The sequence below is a fragment of the Cervus canadensis genome, chromosome 17 (assembly GCF_019320065.1).
Source record: "Cervus canadensis isolate Bull #8, Minnesota chromosome 17, ASM1932006v1, whole genome shotgun sequence".
Lineage (NCBI taxonomy): Eukaryota > Metazoa > Chordata > Mammalia > Artiodactyla > Cervidae > Cervus > Cervus canadensis.
Genome location: NC_057402.1, coordinates 48,804,909 through 48,827,380, shown reverse-complemented (window position 1 = coordinate 48,827,380; position 22,472 = coordinate 48,804,909). Strand labels below are relative to the sequence as shown.

General features: G+C 47.7%; 1 protein-coding gene across 8 annotated transcripts in view; it reads right to left on the bottom strand.

Moving 5' to 3' along the window:
• Positions 1 to 22,472, bottom strand: part of NTRK3 (neurotrophic receptor tyrosine kinase 3) — a 418,664-nt gene that overhangs the window by 89,848 nt on the left and 306,344 nt on the right. The window contains exons 13-14 of one of the 8 annotated variants that reach the window (XM_043490365.1): positions 15,479 to 15,613; positions 11,533 to 13,692 (exon numbers count right to left, since the gene is read on the bottom strand). The exons of 6 other annotated variants lie outside the window; for them this stretch is intronic. In XM_043490365.1, the coding sequence (XP_043346300.1) occupies positions 13,574 to 13,692; positions 15,479 to 15,613 (254 nt within the window). In that variant the 3' untranslated portion in view covers positions 11,533 to 13,573. Of the gene's footprint in view, positions 1 to 11,532; positions 13,693 to 15,478; positions 15,614 to 22,472 lie in introns of those variants that run through there. One more of the 8 variants, XM_043490366.1, reaches the window with a different exon arrangement.

The following is a 22,472-nucleotide window of genomic DNA, read 5'->3' as shown; positions in this document are numbered from 1 at the left end:
AATGATAGGAGGCACAACCTCTGTCATGAGCCCAGGACCCCAAGGATGGGACAGCTTCTTCTGCCTGATGGATGCACAGAGCTGACCCAAGGAGGCTCCTTAAAACATAAGGACCATTTCATGGGCCAGTCTTTCTCTACCAAAGTTGCCCTGGTTAGGAGAATGAAGGAGGGGCCAGGGACTCTAAACTTAAACAGACACTCCTAAGGGGCCTTGTAGAACACTGCTAAGCCCCATGTGTTCCTTAGACAAACCAAAACCGATGCACAGGGAGGGCTGTGATACGCATGGTGAGACTTCTGACCTGCAAGGTACTGACTACAAAAGCTCTTCATCCCCCTGACATTCATTCTCCCTGTCCTCACCAATGGGATTTTGCAAACCTTGTTTATGCTGAGTTTCTTCAATTAGCCAATAATGTTTACAGCTGCATCAAGCCCATGTTTCTTCTGCAGAGCAAGCACACACCCAGCCTTCTAGTTTTCTTTATAATAGATGAATTCCTTTTTGTATGATTCCCACATTTCTCACAACTGAATATGGTTATGTCCAGTTAGGTTTGGGTCAGCTCTTAAGGGACAGTTGGTGATGTTTGCATGAAGAAATGAGGTTATGATGGAGCCTGACACTTGGAGCAAAGTGCATGACTGATTCCTTTCACTGGTACCAAGGGAACATAGACTCGGTTTCAGAATCTGCTCATTCTTCAGTTTTCCCTAGAGCAGCAGGTCTAAAAACATGGGCCAAATACCCCTGGTTGGCCCTGAGACCCTCTCAGGAGATCCACCTGTCAAAACTATTTTCCTAGGAATACTAAGATGATCTGTTCACTTTTGTTTACTTGCTCTCATAGGTATGCATGGAGTTTTTCCAGTAATTTCCTGACATGTGATGAAAATTTTGCTCTGATAGCTAAATACAACACATGTGTGCATGCGTGTGTGTGTGTGTTTTCCAATGTTTCTTAGTTTTAATTTCAATTACAGTAAATGTAGATGTATAAAACCCACATAAACAAAAACTCTTTGAGGTCCTTGTAATTTTTGAATGTAAAGGGGTCCCAAGACCAGAAAATTTGAGAACCACTGTGCTGCAGTAAGAATATTAGTCATACCTCTACATCACTGACAATCAGGAGTGGGGAAAAATATTTGGACGATCTTTTTGAGAGGTAGAGTAAGTTACTGAATATAAAAATAAGTACACTTTCAGAGTTTTATAACAGGAGTGTCACTGTGACATTTTAACTGCAAAATGTTCTCTAGGTTCTTCGAAGTGGAAAAAAACAAGTCTAGAAAGAAAAAAAAAAAGCAAAAGTTCGACTATTTTCAATAAAAGCAATATGTCCTAAATACAATATTGCTTGTTTGGAAGTTTACTGATGCTCTGAATTGCATCTGGACTAGCCTCATCTCAAACACCCACAACCTGTCCCTGTCCAAAGACTGGCTCTGTTTGTTGGCATCCTTGAGAGATCCAAGGGTGTACAAAAATAATTAGAGGGAGGGTGACTGAGTGCATGTTCATATTATTTGTGAAGGAGGAAGGGAGAACATCTGACACTTATAATTTTAAATTTAACTGCAATTTTGAGACCATCAGTGGTTTTCAGTCACCCATGCTATAGAATCAGGATGTGTTATCAACCAGAAGTATTTTTGTTAAGATCTAAACAACATCACTGGCCAAAATAAACAGATAAAAGACCCCATTCACTCCCTCTAGCTTTAACACCAGTCCTTTGATCACTTCTGAGTTTCCCTTTGTAAATTTTTTACTTCCTTTCCTCCCCTTCACATAACATAGATGCTATTTTCTTGCCCCCCTCATCAAGTTTCTAGGTGTTTTGACTACATGGTATCATTCATAGGCCCAGTACACCTAGAAGAGGCGTATGATTGGCTCCATATTTCAAATGGAACAGCTGACACATGAAATCTACCTTCCCAGATTAACATGGCCAGTTGTTACCCAAGATGCTATCCAACCATTGTTTGAAGAGGCACAAGCTGGAAGCTGATGGGGATGGAAAGGGGAGGTAAAGGACTTGCTGCGGATCCTTTAAGAGGGAGAGGGAACTCTTGCTTCTTTGCAACAATCATTTCTAGAAATCACCTCTCCCCAACTCCCATAATCAAAAGTCATGCATTATCTTAATGAAAAGAACCATAATAGTAATCATAATGACAGATAAGGAGAGGTCAAGAGCATGTCACCAGTAAGAAAAGTTTTTACTATTTCAAGGCTGGGGCAGATGGATCCTGAACTATCATCTGAAGCCCGGCCACTTCTCTACATTCCAGCTTCCATCTTTTGCGCTATAAATAATTCAGAGTTTTCTTCTTTCTTAAATATCACAGAACCAAGTCAGAATCTTTATGTGAAGGATTCTCGAGTGTCCCTCTCTCCCTCCGCCTCTGCCTCCCTAGCCAGCCCAGGCAGCTCCCAGGAGAACGACCCCTCAAGCTTTAACATTTCTTCTTTGACATTTCAGACTATTTGTTAGGCAGAGCTGCCTTCTTGAGATCAAAGTTGGAAAATCTTGCCAAGAACCCCCGCTTGGCCCTGTCCAACTGTGACAGAGAGGGTCTATTAACCTCCAAGCATCTGTTTCTTTCCTCTTCCAGAAAAATCCACCAACCCTCACCCAGGACAGACACCCTCCCCCTCTTACCACCTTCCCCAGCACTCCAGGAGGGAACAGGGGTCACCCTTCCCACGTGACACATCAAGACACACAGCAGAGAGAGACAGACCCCAGAACCAGAAGATGTCCCCCACCAGGAGACAATAGTGACTTATGGGGACCTGGCAGTTGGAACTCCTGTCTGGCTAAGATCTCTTCTCTGAGGAACCTGTACGTGAGTGCTCTGTCTTGTCCAATTCTTTGCAACCCTAAGGGCTGTGGCCCACCAGGCTCTCCTGTCCGTGGTATTTCCCAGGCAAGAATACTAGAGTGGGTTGTCATTTCCTCCTCCAGGGGATCTTCCCAACCCAGGGATCAAACCCACATTGCCTGCATTGGCAGGCGGATTCTTTCCCACTGTGCCACGTGGGAACCCTGAGGAACAGCAAACTTAGAGACAAACATGGAACAAGGAAAGGTAACTTACCCACATCATTTTGCTGGTGGTAGGGCTGATACTGACGCCAGCTCTTTATTGCTACTGCTAGATGACATCACCTCCACCCACCTGGGAGGGTGACCAGGTTTAGGGTTGAAGTCTTAAGCTCTTACATGAAGTGATTTACCATTTTCTTTTGAAGTCTCACAGAGAAGGTTTCCTGTGCTTCACAAGAGTACCTACCCACCAGCCCCCAGAATAATGTCTGCCTCCTTACAAAGCCAAGGGCAGAAGTGGGGGATGGAGCCTAAAGCAGTGCAGAGGTGCTGGGGTTTGGCGGTTCTTCTGGATGTGAGAAATCAGTGGTTAATTAACACATCCTACTTGGTACTAAAAAAAAAAGGAAAAAGAAGGCTGCTGCCCACACCCTGACCCAGTGTGACCTAGAGTGTGTGGGTTGAGTCTGTTTATAGGTATCAAGTAACGAGTGTTTGTGTTCAATTAGACTGAAAAAGGGGTAGAATCAAAAGGGTTATTTAAAGCAGGACTTCTCAGAGCCTTTGCTGTCCTAACATGGTGAATCTTTAAGAAGCTGGCTATATACCATATAACATTCTCCAGAGTTATTTGATGGGCTCTTAGCATCTCATGCGGCTCCACGGAAGCATTTCCAAGGCCAATGAAAAGGGGAGCACATGATCTTTTGTTGTTGTTATTCAGTACCTAAGTCATGTCTGACTCTGCAACCCCGTGAACTGTAGCCCACCAGGCTCCTCTCTCCATGGGATTTCCCAGGCAAGAATACTGGAATGGGTTGTCACTTCCTTCTCCAGGGGCTCTTCCTGACCCAGGGATTGAACCCATGTCTCCTGAATTGCAGGTAAATTCTTTATCGCTGAGCCACCAGGGAAGCCCATTCGATCCTTACAACATGATTTATGTAATAACAAGTTGGGCATTCAAATGAAGAGAGAACCCTATTGCAGAAACTGAAGCTTTCCCAGAAAACCGATCAATACATGTAGGGCAATACTTGGTCAAGCAGTTGATCCACTAAAATTACTAAAATACCATCCTGAAAATGCACAGGGGTGTCACTCCTGATCTTTTTAATGACCAGATTGTCCATTTGGTATCACAGTTACTATGCAGCAATTGCCTGTGATGGTACCAGGAAATGTCAAGTTAACAGTCATAAAGATTGAACGATTCTGTGAGTCATTCACACATGGACTCAGAATTTCAATTCTTGCAGGAAGGACATTCTCAGAATACATTCTCTATTCATGGTACCTCCTCTAACCTGCCTCTCCCACAAGCCCCAAAGTCAAGTTCTCACTGACCAGCTCTGCAGCTGGCTCCCTCTGATGCCAAATGCTGGGGTCAGAGCTGCGGTCCTCAGATGGGAGTGACCAGAGGTCCTGACTGTACCCTTTCGGCCAGTGTGACTTTTCAGAGGCTTAATGCTCATGACAAAAAATTGCTTTGAGGTTTCCTCTCTGATTCTCCCTCACATGAATTTTCTCTCAGAATTAACAGCAAGAGAATGCTGGTATGTGGATGTATACAAAATACACAGGTTGGACTTAGCATCTAGCCTGCATTCTGGAATTTTCCTTCTCCTTGAGATTGCTTATAGGTGGGTCCTGGGAGAGGGGCCTACATTAGTTGGTCCATGGGACAAAGACTTTAGGACTTGTCTTTCTGGACTTTGACAGCAGAATAGAAGATCCTGGAGACGGTTTGTCTGGTCAGTGCTGAGGATGGCCTGGCAGTAAGACAGTGTTTGTAGTTCCAGGGGTCTCCTGTGTTATGGAATCTAAACCCTTTGGGCTTCAAGCTCAAGGGCTTCCCATGTCTCCCTGCTCCTGACACCCTTGAGAATCTGGCCATGTGTAGTAACTATTTCCCCAGGACTGCAGACAGCCGTCATTCATCCCAGAGCACCCGGGACCCCTCCCCCAGCCCCACACCCTCTCTTCCCCTGAGTAATCAGTCTCTCTGGGAGTCAGGATCACATGACCTTTGGCCAAAGGCCATTGTTGCAAGCCTTGGAAGTACAGCACACTGCACTGCAATTTTAAAACATCATGAGAACCAAAACAGACCAAGGCTGGTGTGAGCTTCAGAGTAAAAAAAGTAAGTGACATTTCAGAGCTTTGTAAAGGAAGTATCACCAGGCCATATTTGACAGTGGTGAGGTCGCTTTACAGGGGTTGGGTCCTTGCCCTTCTCGCTGCGGAATGAACCTATGGACAAGAGAGGGAAGCCATGTCTTTTGAAGGGAAATAGGCCGGGTGCTCCAGTGAGGTCCCCAAAGGCAGAACCAGGCTTCACTTTGCTGCTATGGTCACAGCACATGGGAGGCAGAAGCAGAGGGGAGAAGAGAGAGCTCCGCAGACCAGCTGGTGTCACTGTCAGCCACCAAGGCCCCCGCCACTGCTCACCCAAGTCAGGCTCAGTGGGGTTTTCTGAGCTGGCATGACGCTCTGTTCCTCAAACTTGGATTGGAGCCACAAGCTGGGCACAACCTTGGGACTGATACCTTTAAGGAGACTCACCCCTGGGCCTTCAAACTCTCTCTGCAGCCAAGGGGACCTTGTGATCCACCCTCCAAATTCTCAGACAGTGCTTGACATCATCTTAGGGGATAAAGAGAAAATTGCTCTTCCTCTCTCAGAAAAGCCAAGCTCCATTCTTCCTGCCTTATGCCACTGCCCCTCCCTCCTCTCTTAGACAAATCAAAGTCAGGTTCATGGATCAAAGGGAGACTTTGAGTGGCTTCTATTGCAAAGGATCATGGGAAGACATGTGATCTGGAGAAGCCCAGAGCTGCTGTGAGTGGGAAGCTCACACATCTCCTGTTGTCCAGGCTTGAAAGGCTCACCAGAGCCCTCAGTCAGGACTTCTCTACAGCTCTGGCTCTTCTCTTGGAATCTGGTAACCCTGTCTTTCCCTTCCACCCAAGTAGTTCCAAATTCCTTCCCAAACTGGATTGGCACAGACATGGCCTTGCCTTTGACATAGAATCCGAACCATCAGCATTGTGTCCTTCTAGGACCTGGGCTTCTCAGAGATCCCCCTGCCTTTCTTCTTTCTTTCTTGTGTGTAAACCAAACATGCTTGAGTCAAAGACTAACTGCAATATCTCCCCAATTCTCACCATGCCCAACACCCAGAACCACAGGACATCCGAGCAATGTATCTGCCTGCACCCGAAGGCAAGAGGGGTGGGGAAGGAAGAGCCAGCGCTCTCAGGCACACACCCAGGAGGGAGAGGGTCCTGATGGACAGAGAGGAAAAGGCAGCGAGATCTTAAGGCTCATCAGCAGGCAGCAGTCTCCTCCCTGAGCAGCAGAGCTGGAGTCCCAAGGGCAAACTGGGGTCACTTTGTAGAAGTTTTACTCACTGAGTAGGAGTAGGAGAAACTGGGATTAAAATCCTACCCAGATGGACCTCAGATCCTGATGGAGTGCCCAAACCATCCACAAAAGCAGACGAGAAAACTTATCTCTTGCCAGCAAGAGATCTTCAACTTACTTTAGGGGCAAGGAGGGTGAAAGGAGGCTTATTTAGCTCTGGAATATATGGTCAAGTTTAGGCTGAGGTTTTCTTGAGGGGAAGTGCATGGGATGGTGTGTGTGTGTGTGTGTGTGTGTGTGTGCGCGTGCTAAGTCACTTTGGCCTTGTTGGACTCTTTGTGATCCCAGAGACTGTAGCTCGCCAGGCTCCTCTGTCCATGGGATTCTCCAAGCAAGAATAGTGGAGTGGGTTGCCATGCTCTCCTCCAAGGGATCTTCCCGACCCAGAGATCAGAGTGGCATCTCCTAGGAAAGGTGGATTCTTTACCACTGCACCACCTGGGATGGTAAGGGATTTCTAGAGGGAAAATGCAGAACCAGAGCCATCCAAGGCAAATGGGGCCGCAGACAGCATTTCCAAAGCTCCCAGAACAATGAAGTTGTGGGGGTGGGGCAGAGTTAGAGGAGCAGGCTTCAGCCTGCTGGACAATTCATATGCAAACCAGGTTCCCCTGACACTCCCACTTCCTCTGGCACACTGAACATTGGAACCTCAGAGCAGCCGGCATCACTCCACCCTCACTCATCTCGGTCTGTCCCTCACTGAGATTCTCTCGTCTTGCTCTCCCTTTCAGAGTCACTCTGGTGGCCATCTGTGAGTCTAGGGGGAGCCCCAAGTCAGTAAACACTGAAGGAACAAAAGCCCTCTGCTTAATCTGCATCTGGTGTGGTCCAGGAAGCTAACGGCAATGAAGTCACCTTGCATTGATCTGCTGTCTCTGTAGGATCAAACCCTCCCTGGCATCTTGCTCCTGGATCAGAGATGCATGAGCCTCTGCCCAAGTCTGGCCTTGACCTGCGGGAGCTGGGTGGAGCCAGGGAAATGTCACTGACCCTGTACTAGGCTGAGGTCACGCCTGCAGCTGGGGCCAAGGAGGATGTGGTGGCTGGAAGCCTAGCGAAAGAAAGGAATTCCCAAAGTAAGAAAGGAGAGGCAGGGCCGTGCAGAGCCCAGCTTCTTGCCTTCCAAACTGAAGATGCTTGGCATCTGTTGTCTCCCTGAGTGGCAAGGACACGGCAGAGCTTCCACGTGTCAGGAGGTCTTTGGGGAAGGGTGGAAAAAGTTCAGGTGGGGGTGCAGAAGTCAAGCAAGGCTCTTCCTTCCAATGCCTTCCAGTCTGAAGCTGCTCACGTTGCCTAGACCTGGGCAGCCTCACCTACCGCTTGAGGACCAGGTGTGTCTCAGCTGACAAATCCTTCTCAACCTCAAAGATGCCACCCTTGTCTGTTTGGAAATCTCACCAACTGGAAACCAGATGATTCATCTCAGATCTAAGAACAACCACACTTTCAGGCAACCAGGGTCACCAAATGCTAGAATGGGTGATGACAGAGCAGGGCGGATGCTCTTTTCTGGGGAGTCTTTCAAAATCACCCTGCTTGTCTGTTTCCAGAAGGATGTTAGGGATGGCATCTAGCCCTAAAGATCCCTAAAGGACTTCATCTCAGGAGATGGGGGGAGCCTATGATTGTGGAGCCCCCAGGACTGCAGCTTTCCTGGAGCAGAAGATGGATTGCTCTGTGGTACAGCTGAGAGCACTGGGCAGTCAAGAAGACCCCGTGTCAGGCTTGGCTCTGCCTTTCACAGCTGGCCTGGTCATTACTGACTCTAGAGCTTCAGTTTCCATGGGTCAAACAGGTCTGGCTCTGGATAGGTGCTTCATAAGTTTGACATAATGATTGTTATTATGTTCCCAGGAAAGCCCTTCTTTGGAGCTTGGTAACCAGTTTTAGGATCTAACCACACAACGCTAGTGTAAGACGTAGGTCCTCTCCAGAGCATGTCCCTGGAAAGCCCTACGTCCGAGTTCCCCACTGACCTACACCTTCTTAAGGAGAGAGAGTTCCCCACCATTTGAGCTTAAGAAAACAGTGTTCAGAAGAGGAGCCCCTCAATCCTTTCCTCCAGGATGAAGATCCAGAGAGCAGAGGACAAGCACACTGGCTTCTGGGCTTGAGCCTTTGCCACAAAGTCCCCCATGACCAAAACGCAAGCTCCAGCTCAAGAAAGCCACTGTGAAATCCTGTGGGTGAGATTCTAAACCCAGAAGGTCACAGAGCTGCAGGACTTGTGGGTCCCCCTGAGCCTCCTGGATGAAGCCAGTCCAAGCCAGCATCCTTAGCGGGCTGAGTTCTGTTCTCAAGGCCTCCCCATGCCAGCTCCGACCGCTCTGGAGCCTCTAACATCAAGGTAGATGCCATGGCACTTCAGGGCCCAGCAGGAAAGCATGGAAAACAGAGTTCTGCACACTCAACACGGTTCTCCAGCTTCAGCCAGGCCTTATGCCTCCTGGGAACTTTCTCACGCTTTCCTGCCATCTGCCATCTGCCATGGTCTCTCCTGCTGCTTGAAGCCTTCTCATTGCTCTTAGATGTTCTCACTTGCACTCCAAGGCCTCACCTTACACTTCAGAGGCAAATAGAAGCCCCCAGACAAGGCCTCTCTCACTCCCTTGCCCCCCAAACCCCTAAACCCTCATCTCTTCGTCTTCTTCTTGTTGTTGCGCTCTCCCATGTGGTTGATGCTGGCCCTTCCTCCTGAGGATGGCTGGTTTTCTTTCCCATCTTCCCAGGGCCTGTTTCTACTCATCATTTTTTCTCCCATGCATTGGCAGGCTCTATGCATCCAGATAAAACAAAGCTTAAATATCTCTTAAGTGAAAATGTTAGTTGCTCACTTGTGTCCAACTCTGTGACCCCCATGAACTGTAGTCCACCAGGCTCCTCTGTCCATGGGATTCTCCAGGCAAGAATACTGGAGTGAGTTGCCATTTCCTCTTCCAGGGATTCTTCCCAACTGGCAGATCAAACCTGGGTCTCCTGTGCTGCGGGCATGTTCTTTACCATCTGAGTCACCAAGGAAGCCCTAAATAATGAAATTCCCCCTGGAATCCATGCAGCTTGATGGTCTTAAAGATGGTCTCAACCCTTGGGGCATCTCTGGTCCAACTCTAGAACCCTTGAGAACAAGAGAATGCAAAGCTGGTGCAAACCCCCTGTTCAGGCCACTCTATAGAAAAGGAGCTTCCATTTGGGGTGAGGTGAGGGGTGGAGGCTCAAATAGAACTAGACTCCAATAGGAGAGTAAGTGAGTAAGGATAAGTAGAAAAGCACAGACCTAGCCTGATCCATTCTTGTTGGACTTCTATCTTCAGCTCACCTACCCACTTTGCCTGCCTCATCTTTACTTCCTAAGTAAGAAGCTCCAACAAAGCGTACTGAGACCCAGGGAGGGGTCCAAACCCTCCCAGGAGCCCTTCCCCAGCCCCCAACCTCCTCTGTTGCTCCAAACCTCCTACATATAAAGCCCCTTCCTCCTAAAAGGAATATATTGTAAGTTGCGCTCATGCTCAGTTGCTTGGTCATGTCCAACTCTTCGAGACCCCATGGACTGTAGCCCGCCAGGCTCCTCTGTCCATGGAATTCTCTAGGCAAGTATACTGGAGCAGGTAGCTGTTCCTTTTTCCAGGGGATCTTCCAGACCCTTACTTTCTCACAAGTTCTATACAATCCTTATTCTTTCAAAGTGCAGCTTAAAACCCTAATTATTGCCTGTGATATTTCTGTTGTTCCTCTTAAACAAAATTAAATCTATGTGCCTCGTTTGATTTCACAAAAACTTACTGATGCAGTCATTAAGACATGTATTATGATGTGTGGTTATTAATGATCAGCTTTTCTAGGTCTGTCTCTCAAGTTTAATTATGTGCTTTTTTAGGACTAGATTATGTCTGTGCTTCCCTAAGACCTAGACTGGTGCCTAACAGTTGAAAAATATACAGATATGTGTATTTTTTTCAAGTGCTAGACACTGGTTGTATGTGTGCATATGTATTTTCAATCCCTGAATTCTACCTTGGAATTGCTAAGCAAATCCTGACTCAAGAAAACCCAATACATCACAACTAAAACCCATGCACTGAAATAATGACTTGCATTTTGTGAGTTGTTATCATTTAGCTGCTAAGGCGTGTCTGACTTTTTTGTGACCACCATGGACTAATACGCCAGGCTCCTCACCTCCATCTATGGGATTTTCCAGGCAAGAATACTGGAATGGGTTTCCACTTCCTCCTCAGAAGGCATTTCAACACTACTAGCTGTGTCAGGGCTCAGGACCCAAGGGCAGACAGACATTCCCGGCTCATCTAAGCATTTCAGTCTCAGGAGGACCCCAGGACTCTCCTCCTCCCTTTCTCTGGTAGCCCACACAGGACCTGCCATGAGAGCTTGGTCCACCTGAGTATGTACGTGCCGTGTGTGGGGAGGGGTGGGGGTGTCTCTGAGTAATCGGCAGGTTGGCCTATAAACTCAGAGCTCCACCTTTCTCTGGGCAAGGTCTCTTCCCCAAGATTCATAAGGGAGCTATAAAACCATTCCAACCAAGGGAAAAAATCACACTGGCTTGCTGGTGCCCCAAAGATAAAGGATCCCTTGACCCCACTCCAGAGCCCCTTTTACACCTCAGTTCTGAAGAATCTCCAAAGGTCTTGGCTGCTCAGACAACAAAAGAGTCCCCTGCCACCAAGGAGGCGAGTGTCTCAGTCACCTGAGTTGTACCTGGTGGAGTCTGGTTTGAATTTTGCTTCTGCCTCTTATGCTGTGTGATTCTAGGTGAACCAATCAACTTCTCTGTGCCTCTAATGCCTTCTCAGTAAGACTGAGGAAACACTTCACTGTATGGGCTTAGAGTGTATCTGGAGAGGTCTCAGTGAAAGCAACCAATGGAGCAGATTGCAAAATCCTTTGCAAACAGGACTTGGCTAAGAAATTTCTTTAAAATAGTAAAATAGGGAGGAATTGGGAAAAAAAAAAAAACAGGGGTAGCCTGAAATGTCTTTAATATTCTTTGCAAAAATTGCCAAATAAGAGGTCTGATTCAGTCATTTCATTAGAAAATAAAGTGTTTATTAAGAAACTATACACTGAACACTCCTATAAGTCTCTGTGGAAACATAACGCCCCATGGTCATAGCACAAAGTGAGGAAAAATGGCAGAATAAAAGATGCTGGGATGGATGGAGCCTGGGAGGCTGGAAATGAGGTAATGAATTACAATAATCAAAAAACATCATCCTCAAGCTTACTCCTTAAAGCCACACTCAGAAAGAGGTCCTGGCCCAAAGAGTTGGCAGAACACAGTGGGGAATGGCCAGACATGAAGTGGTGGGGAGCGGGCTGGTGGGGAGCTGGGAGGGGCTGAATAAACACATCTTTCGAGGTCCTGGAGACAACCTGAACCCCCATGTGATACTCTGGACATTCAGGTGCCCGGGAGGCCACCCCAGATACTCAGCAGGAACTTGGAAAGCTCTGCATTTTTAAAACCCACAGAGGGGGTCTCCAGAACCAGGCTGGGAACCTGACATGAAGAGCCCCCATCCATAGGACTCGACCTAAAACCGTAACAGGAATCCTAACCCCCAGGGGAATCTCCCAAGGCAGAGAATCTGCCATCTATCGCTGTGCATCCTCACTCCCAAACTTAGTGGGTTAAAAACACCACCGTTCTGTCCTACAAGCTCCCCATAGCTGGCCCTTTCCTCTTCCGAGCTCCACCCTCAAGGGGGCAGCCTCTACAGACCCCACACAGTGGAAGTACCAGGGGTGGGAGGAACTAAGCCACGCCCCTGAAATCTACTAAGCCAATATGGCAGCAAATCTAGGGGACTTCCAGGCCCTACGTCTATACTTTTCCTATGGAAGCTAGGGTAAAGGCATTCTCTCCACTTTCCCCCACCACGCCCCCCACCAGGGATCAAGGTGAAAATGGGGGAAACAAATCCCTCCTCTTTGGGAGAGGGTGGCCATGGAGTAAGGCATGAGTCAAAGCAAGCAAAGTAAACACATATATTGACCAGAGGACAGGATGACACTTCCATTGGTGCCATGAGAGGGGCTGGAGGAGGCCAATTTTTTACATCTCTTCCCCTTCAGTTCATCTTGGCCTTGAAATGGTGATTCCATTGGGTGCCGAAAGTTCTCAGAGTCAAGAACAAGTAAAAGTGGGGGAAGAGAGCCAGTGCCAGGATCACGGGCCAGTAGGAAGGGCCTTGGTCCCTGGTTCCCTTGTAGTCCCTTGCGGTCCTAGCAGGATGCCCAGTTCATGGGCAAGACCTCCTGCAGCCAGAGCTTGTGGGAACTGCAGGTCTAGGGGCCAAGAAGGAGCCCTGGAGAAATCCTCTTCTCCAAGGGGTTTTCTAATATCACTCACTGTGAGCCGTTGCAGAGAGAAGAGGAAGTAGGGGGAAAGTGTGTCCCCAAAAAGACATGGTTTTCTCCACCAAAAAAAAAGAAAATATATATATATGTATATATATAGAAAATGATTGGTTTCCATTCTTTCCTCTGAGACCTAATCTGGTGCCAACACATGGGCCTGGCTCCCCCTCCTCTCACCGCGCCGTCTCCACCTCTCCTTAGATGTTCTTCCCCACGGGAGGCTGCAGGGCGACGAGGTCACTAAGAGGGTGGCCCGGTATCCTAAGGAGAGCCAGGGAGACCCCACGCTTCCAGGCAGAGAGAGTGAGGCCGGAGCACGGCTGGACTTCATCAGGCTTTCTCGTGGTGGTTGGGTTGTTTTTGGAAAGCAAGAGACTGGCTAGTATGTTTAAAAGATGGTTCCTGGTGCACAGGTTTTTAATTCTCTTTATTGGCTCTAAAGATGATGGCAGGAGCTGCCTTGGAGGCCAGAAAAAAAAGGAGCACAGTGATGACTGGAGGGAAAGGGCAACCCTGCCAGTGGCGGATGGGGGCGGGGGACACACCCGTCTTGGTGGCGATAAAGGACGCGGGGGGCACCGGCGGCTCATGTGGTTTCTAGTTAGCATCCCCGGCTCCAAACGGAACAATGCCTAGAGCTTCCAACCTCTCAGAGGGCCCAGCCTACCAAGGAGACATCAAAACAGGGAGGCTTAAAAGGAGTCTTTAAAAGCCATGACGTCCTTTGCTGAAATAGACATTGACATCCTCAACATAGATGCCATGGTTAAGAGGCTTGGAATGTCCGGGAAGGCTTATTGGATTCAACATAATTTCTCTGAAACCTATAAAAAACAAAAACAAAAAAACAGAAAAACAGAAAAAAGCAAAATAAAGTAAAAACCAAAACCCCCAAAGAAGATCAAAACTAGAAGGGGAAACAGAGTGGGAGCTCGAAAGGTGGGCGCGGGCTGGGGGTGTGTCAGGGGGGCACAGGGGACAACTGGAGATATGGATGCAGATATACTGGGAACAGCCAAATGAATTCTCAGCAAAAGGGAATGATAGGAGGAGGGGATTAACTTAAAACCAGGCATGGTCAGAGAAACTGGAAACACTCCACTTTTGCTGTGGCCTCCACTGAACTGAGGAAGGGATGGGAGCAAAACATTTGGGGGCATGGCCTTGGATTGTCCTGGAAGAGGAGGATCAACCTCATCTAAGTAGGAGGAGGCCCTGATGATGAGCCTGGGAGGGAAGTGGGGAGGGGGCATAATCCTCAGGGTCCCTGGGAAGCAAAGGGGTCAGAGGAGAATGCTCTCCAGATATTCTTAAGGGATTCTGGTGAGCTATTTCTCATCCTAGTTGGCATGCTGTGGACCACCTTTGACTGCACCAGGCTGGGGGTGCTGTACTTCCAAGACTAGAAACACTTTCTTCTTCACTTTGTCCTCCCACTCCACCCATTCAGTGAAATGATGACTGATCACTCTGCCTTCCCATAATTCCAAGTCTTATGTGCTCAGCCGCTTCAGTCGTGAGCAACTCTTTATGATCCCATGGACTATAACTCACTAGGCTCCCCTGTCCATGAGATTCTCCAGGCAAGAGTACTGGAGTGGGTTGCCGTGCCCTCCTCTAGGGGATCTTCCCGACCCAGGGATCAAACCCGTGTCTCTTATGTCTCCTGCATTGGCAGGGAGGTTCTTTACCACTAGCGCCTCCTGGGAAGCCCACCAAGTCTTACAGGGGATGGAAAAACCTTGGAGGGGTGGCACTGGTGGTCACCAAGCCATGGGCAGCCTCAGGCAAGGAGGACTTCCATGCTGGCTCAGCTTGTCTCTGGCCCACACTGCCATGAACGGAATTTGGACATCCAGAGATGTGGGTAATCTTGATCAAATGTCCAGGAGGAGGTTTTTCAATCAATCTCACATTAAAATCATGTCTATAAAATAATGTCTGTAATGGGCATGCGTTTGTTTAGCTGCACGTGCAGACGACAGGAGTAAGCCTATCTTTTTAGGAAAGCTGTGTGCAGGTATGTGGAGGGTGTGATGGGCAGTTGGAGGTGATGGGGGGAGATTGGGTTGGTTGCACTGAGACTTCCCCCTCTTCATTCTTAGGACATATTACAAGGAAAACAGAGTTGAGCCATCTTGGATGCTGGGCGCCCTCCTTTTGCGGGCATTGGGCTCAGATTGTGGAGACAGAGGAAAAGTTCCTCGCTGATGATGCCGTGTTTAGAGAGAGATTCAGTCTCAACGTGAGATGTTTGTGTGATAACATCACTGTGCTAACCCAGGACAAGGGCTCTCACGGGTCTGTGGCAGAGGCCATGGGTCTGGGCAGTCTGCCTAGAGGGTCTCTGACACTCTTGCTTCTCTCCAAGCCACAGTCCCTCTCTCCTTTCTCCTGGATTCCTCATCTAGGCCCTGTGAAGTATGCTGGCCTGGAAAATCCCCCTCACCTAAGGGATTTTAGTACCAACCCACATTGGGCACCCAGTCATCCCCCAGTCCTCAGGGACCTATGAAGACATCATGAGGTCTTAAGACCCTAAGAATCAAAATTGGTGAGGGGTGGAGGGGGTCTGTACTGCATACAAACATGTCAAAGGAGGTAACTCACCATGTGACCTTGGGTAAGACACTTCCCCACTCTGGACCTCAGGTTCCTCATATATATAGTGAGTTGATGGGACTAGATGATCTCTATTGTCCTTCAAGTTTAATATCCCATGATTGTCTATGTTTGAAAAGACCCCTGGCAGAAGAGGCAGACATGGGGAAATTAGTGGTCAGTACTGAGCCCCAAAGTGCAAAGACAAGGGGAAGCAGTTTTCTTAAGTGCCCAAGGCCAGAAACAGAAATCCAGGCGTTCCCAGCTCCTGTGTTCACACTGCTTTAACTGAGGGGCACCTGCCTTATTTTAGGTATAACATCTAGATACGTGGTCTTCTCAGTATCACACAGTGGCATGAAAGAACTGCTCGAGGGAATCACCATAAACTCTGTCCAACCTTTCCCTAGCATGCTTATTACCATCCCTCTTCCTGGGCCGGGGAACCCTGAACTTGTGCCCACAACTGCTTTTCTGGATGTCATTTCTGGGGATGGAAGGATGACTCCTATGACTTGAGGGATGATCCTGCAGGTCTTGAGGCCCCCTTTTGGGCCCCTTCTCCCCCGCAAAAGAAGTTCAGCTGCTCTCCAAGAGCGAAACAACTTGACAAGGGGGAATGAAGAGCAGAAGAGATGGGGTGTTGGGCCGTCTCAGGGCACAACAGTCAGAACAACAAAAAATGCTGGTTCCCTTAGAGACCTGACAATTCTATGAAAGAGGTATCATTATAGCTTGAGAGTGAAATCTCCCTTAGAAGCCACGCAGCATCACAGGCCCTGGAAGACTCCATGTCAGATCCATTAAAGGCAGGGGCCAAGCCCGCCTAAGCCTTTGCCAAGGTCCCTGAAGCTGCCTCCGTGAACATGAGCCTTTTCCCATATGAGCCAGGATCTGAAGTTTGTTTTCTCTGGAACTCTTTCCCAGGTGGAGCCTGTCCAAGATTCTAAATGCTGAAGCCTGATAGCATAAGAGGCACAGATCCAAAATCTTCCACTGTTCCCCCTTTCACTCAGAACAACCCCAGAGCAGGAAGGAAAAGGCATATGCTGTGGGAGGTGGGGGGGTGAGGCAGGGGAGACCAGGACCACCATGGACATAGACTGGGAAAGAGACAGGTGGGTGGAGGGAAGGCCATAGTGGGCAGACACCCCTCTGAAGAAAGCCTCACCCACCTGTGGCCCACGGACCCCCACGTCTAACCTTTTCCTCCGTCTGTAGACAGCATTCCCCAAAGTCATCCAGCACAAAGTTACTCGTAGGCCCTCTGTAGTTCAGAACAGAGCCTGGTCTTCGGGGACTGTCTTGGTATGTGTTTTCCTGAGATGCAAACCAGAGACTCTGGGGTTGTTTTGGGGAAGGGAGGGAAACTGTGAAGGAAGAGGCTTCACAGGAAGGGAGTGCTGTGCACCCAGACAATTGGATAAAGTCTTCCCGAGCCAATCCGCTGGGGCCGAAAGCAGGTTGCATCCTCAGGGGCAAGTTCTTTAATATTCACTGCAGCAAGACAAGGGCTGGCTGCTATGGTTGTACAACACAAAAGATGGCCTACACCTAGACCTTCACACTTCTCTGTTTTCCTGACAGTCTTGTAGATCCCATTCATGTCACACTCTCTGGTTCATCCCAGCCCCATTCTTATGCTCTGGCCTGGGGAGTCTAGTGCTAGCAGCCTTTCAAACACCTGCCCATGAGAACCGCCTCGCATCTTCTGCCTACGCACTCTTCATCCAATTGGATTCTCAAGGCTTCCCCTTCTGTCCCTGCTTCTTCCTTTTGTTATCTGACACAGTCATTTTATTCCCGAACTCCATAAGGTGGGTTTGGGTTACGGCCTTGATAAAAGGCCCAGTACCAAGCAGAGCTCTACTGGATTATTCCCCAACATTTCGTCTTGAAATATATTCGTTCATCATCTTCATGTTGCTATGTCACAGGAATGCTTAGAACTTACATATCCTTGACTGTGAGAAAGAGGAGGTTGAAATACACAGGAGTTCTGGCACTGAGGTCATGGATGGCTTAACTACAGGGACTCAGAGGCACAGAGCAGGGCAGATGCTTGTCCAGAGAGACAGTGAGAGCAGGGGGGGCCCCAGGATAGATGTCACGGTGGGGAGCCTGACGGGTACCTCACCCCAGGCACAGGGCATTCTAGTCACAGCCTCCGCATGGTTTCTCAAGGGGTGGGAAGACATGAAGGGAGCCTCAAGTAATACCTGTCCGTAACAATCCTACCATTCAATACATCACTGATCACCCTGGAATCCAAAGATCTATATAACTTAGTGATAGTGTCGGGCACTACTTACAGGTGATTCAGCATCTCCAGTATCTTGGTGGCTCAGACAGTAAAGAATCTGCCTGCAACGCAGGAGAGCCAACTCATTAGAAAAGACCCTCATGCTGGGGAAGATTAAGGGCAGGAGAAGGGAGCGACAGAGGATGAGATGGTTGGACAGCATCATCGACTCAGTGGACATAGTTTGAGCAAACTCCAGGAGACAGTGAAGGACAGGGGAGCCTGGTGTGCTGCAGTTCATGGAGTCGCAAAGGGTCGGACATGACTCAGCGACTGAACAACAACAGCAGCAACATCTTTTATCTTATTTAAAAATTTTTTTTGGCCACACCGTGTGGCTTGCAGGATCTTAGTTCCCCAACCACGGATTAGACCCAGGCCCTGGCAGTGAAAGCTCAGGGTCCTAACCACTAGACCACCAGGGAAGTCCCTCCAATACCTTTTAAGAGTTGATATTATTAAATCTATGTTACGTGTGGGGAACCTGAGGCTCAGTAATATACATTAAAAAGGAAAAAAAAAAAAAACAACCCCAAGTTCACTTTGTGACAGAGTCTGATACTGAGCATTCCAAGTTCTTTATAACCTTAAACTCCTTGTCATTAACTACTTTGCAATATGGCTTCTATTTGTTGCAAATCGATATTTGGGAAAAGGAGGCAGAAATGGAGGTCAAGGCCGCAGTGCTGGGGACATTCTCCAGGGAAAGAAGGGCTTTGCCTCTGGCTCCTTCTGCAAGGCCTGGCTGGAGGGCTAGAGTATTCTTTCCTCACTAATGGCTTCCCTAGCCAGAGAAGTGGGCATCCCCGTGCCAGGCCACAGCCCTCCTCCCGCTGATGCCCAGGCCCCCTCATCTTCTGTACCATCTTCTGTACTTCTGTAGCCAGCCACACCTACCACTTTGTCCTGGGACCTTCCAAGTAAAGAATCCCAAGCCCTATCCAGACACTGACCCCTTCATTCTGATGCTACTTCCGGGAGTTCCGCTTAAGAAGGATGCAAAGTAAACCTGATGAGAGAGAATCATGAACTTGGAGAGAAGAGCAATTATTCAGAACACAGTCACACCCAGAGCAAGCGTGTAGAGTCAGAACCCTTCTGGGAGGTATGGAGCCCAGAAGAACTCTCTCCCCGGCACCCTCTCCTTGGGCCACTATGTGAACAAAACATGAGAGGCAAGGGCACATTATGGTAAAGAAAACGTCCCTCATAAAGCCGCGTGCTTCATTTGCTGCCTTTGTGGTGGCCCTGGAAGGTCATGGGAAGAAGGTCATCAAAGAGCCCTAGTGGTCCCAGGATGTGACCCTGGTTACATGGCTCTTCATCTTTTGCCTCTTGATGTAGCTGTTGCTTTTCTCAGTCTAAGGTCTTTCCTCTCCTGCCATCAGATTCAACGAAAAGCTGGTGGCACTGAGCCAGGGAGGTGAGACCCAAAGGCCTAGACTTGCTGGCCACAAACTAACCTGCTTAAATCGCTCAGATCATTTCCTCTGTTATTCTAAGGTTGCAAACCTAACCTATAGGCCATCTGTGGCTTTATGTTGCATCTCTTTTTAGCGTAACTTAAAAACATTTTTGAAGCAGCTTGCAACATCTAAAAGCTGGGGGATTTCACATTTAAAATGTCCCTATTTCTAGATTCCCTTGAACATCCAAGAGCTCTGTCAGTGCTGGGCCAGCCTTTCGGCACAGTGGTCATCAGCTAGAGTAAAGGGGTGGCCACTTCGTTTACACAGGGTGTGTGTTCTCTAATTTGCCATATACCCCACCACTCTCTATTACCTCCACCTGGTCCCATCATTTATTTACAATCCCTGAATGCTTTGTCTTAGTATTTGTTTAGAACTTTATAATAAATGTAAAGCCAGCACTAGGTAATAGGCTGTGGACCAGGAAATGCCATGTCGGCAAGTCTCACTGACTGTCCCTATGATAACCAAATGTATGCTCCCTCTGGGCATAGTGGGGCTTCCCTGGTGGCTCAGATGACCCAGATTCGAGCCCTGGGTCGGGGAGACCCCCTGGAGAAGGGAATGGCTACCCACTCCAGTATTCCTGCTTGTAGCATTCCAGGGACAGAGGAGCCTGGTGGGCTACAGTTCATGATGTCCCAGAGAGTCGGACACAACTGAGCAACTTGCACTTTTCACTGGTTATGGTTAAAAATGATAGAGAAGTGGCTGGAAATCTCTACCAGAAGGACAAACTTATCTCAGAAAGAGATAAGAAAGAGATAAGAAAGACTTTTTAATGCAGCTGTTAAATTTCATGGGGTATGATTTGACCCAAAGTATTCCCACATCCCTGCAGCAACAAACAAGCTACAAAGGCTTCTTTAGCATACTGAAATGTACTTGGAACTGAAATGTCCCTCTTGTATATTTCATGGCTAAGAGTATTGAACTGAGATCCCCAACTTCAGCACACAGCACCTCTTCCTGTAAAGTTGCCTCGATACTGCTGGGAAAATCAATGATGAGACCGCCCTGGCCCACGTGCAAAGTCTGGTTCCAGCTGTGCGCAGATGCTCTAAGCGAGGGGGCTGCGGCTGAATGTAACCCAAATGTGAATTAGCTCAGGGAATCGTGCCAGGGGAAGTCACAGTGGGAGGGCATCCATGCCTGGGTGAGATAAAAGGGTGAGGAACACTGAGACTCTCAGACAAAAGCAAAAGGCACTTCCCTGAAGGAATCTTGAAGGCTCTCTTGACTCTCCCCGGAGGAATACTGCAAAGCTTGAACTCAAAAGGAGGAGAATATGCCTGGGGGCTTTGCCCTTGGCATCGCTATTGTCCCAACAATAAGCTGAGCTTGGCTCAAAGAAGTGAAATGTGAGTCCCAGAGAAAGCGAAGTTCCTTCCACTCCAGGACACTGGTTAAGTGACCTTTTAGAATCAAAATATTTCATAAGCCATGGAGTAAAATTAGTCACCTAGCAAAACCTGTTTTCCATTCTCAAAATTAACCATATAAGGGACGATTTATCATACAGGAACATCTCTTGCTTAACTGAGAGGAGAGAGAACCTCAGGTATGAATAGCCTTTCTTTATTTTCATCTCCCTCCCTGCATTTCAAAATACTTGCCTTTATTTTTTTCTTTTTCTTTTGGCATGCTGGGTGGGGAGTGGGGGGGAGGGGGGAGGGGCTTCTCTCTAGTTTTGGCCTGCAGGCTTAGTTGCTCCAAGGTATGTGGGATCTTAGTTCCCAGATCAGGGACCCAACCCACATCCCCTGCTTTGGGAGGTGAATTCTTAACTACTGAACCACCAGGGAAGTCCCCAAATACTTTATATTCAGCACATTTCCCCCTTTTTGATTTTTTTCATTCTTTTCAAATGTTTGGAATATCTGAAATAGGAAAGTATAGCGATGATCAAAACCGGATACCCACCACCGAATATTAACAATTTATTACATTTTGATATATTCTTTTCAAATTTTTGAGAGAGATAGATCACATACACCTATTGCTATCAGCCTGTATGAATCCATCCATCATCCTATCCTATTCCTCATCTACTCCCTCACCAGAGGTAACCACTGCCCTGAGATAGATGAGGCTCATTTCCAGGTATATTTTAATAATCTGGCTGCAGAGGTATATATCTGTTAAGAAAACTGCCCCAGTTTACATCTTAAAACAGGGGATGTCTTCTAGATTTATCCATGTTTAAACATGTAATTCTTATTCATTAATTGTAACTAATGGAGTTCAGCATGTGAACATGCTAAAAATTTTTTGCCAACTGACATTTATTTCCATTCTGTCGTAATTCCAAAAAAAGGTGCAATAAATACTATTACATAAGTCTCTTTCCATGCACATGGGAGAGTTTCTCTAGAGCAGGAGTTGGCAAACTTTCCCTGTGAAGGGCCAGATAATGAATACTATTTTAGGATTTCTATACATCATACAATTGTCTTTCACTGCTACTAAATCCTGCCATTGCAGTCCGAAAGCCACCATAGACAACACAGAAACAAACAAACATGTTCCAATTAAAACGTCACTGGCAAAAACAGATAGGGACCAGGTTTGCTGACCTCTGCTCTAGAGGCTTTTACTCAGGGCTGGGCATGTGAACCAGTTTCAGCATCAGCTGGGAGTTTGGTAGAAATGGAGGCTTTCAGATTCCAGTGCATCAACATCTTCATTTTAACAAGCTCTTCGGGTGATCTCTATGCACAAAAAATGTTTGAGAAGAAGGGCTTTAGAGGGTATCTCTATCATGTATAGAAATCCTTCACTGTATTGCTAAATGTATCCCCAAAGTGACGGTACCAACTCATTTCTGTGACACTAAATGAATGAACTTCTTATCTTATATCTCCTGATGCGTGGTAGGTCTTATCTTCCTATAGCTTTAAGGCGCATTTCCTAATTACTGCTGAGGTTCCCATCATCTCAACTGGAGTTTCCTGTTTTATGAACTGTCTCTTCCTATGCTTCCTTCATTGTGTTGTGTGTGTGTATTAGATACATTATGTGTGTATGTGTGGATATATATTGCCTATATAATAATAGTATGTGTGTGATCACTCAGTCATGTCCAACTCTTTGCGACCCCATGGACTGTAGCCCACCAGGCTCCCCTGTCCACGGGATTTCCCAGGCAAGAATACTGGAGTGGGTTGCCATTTCTTTTTCCAGGGGATCTTCCCGACCCAGGGATTGAACCTGAGTCTCTGACGGCTCCTGT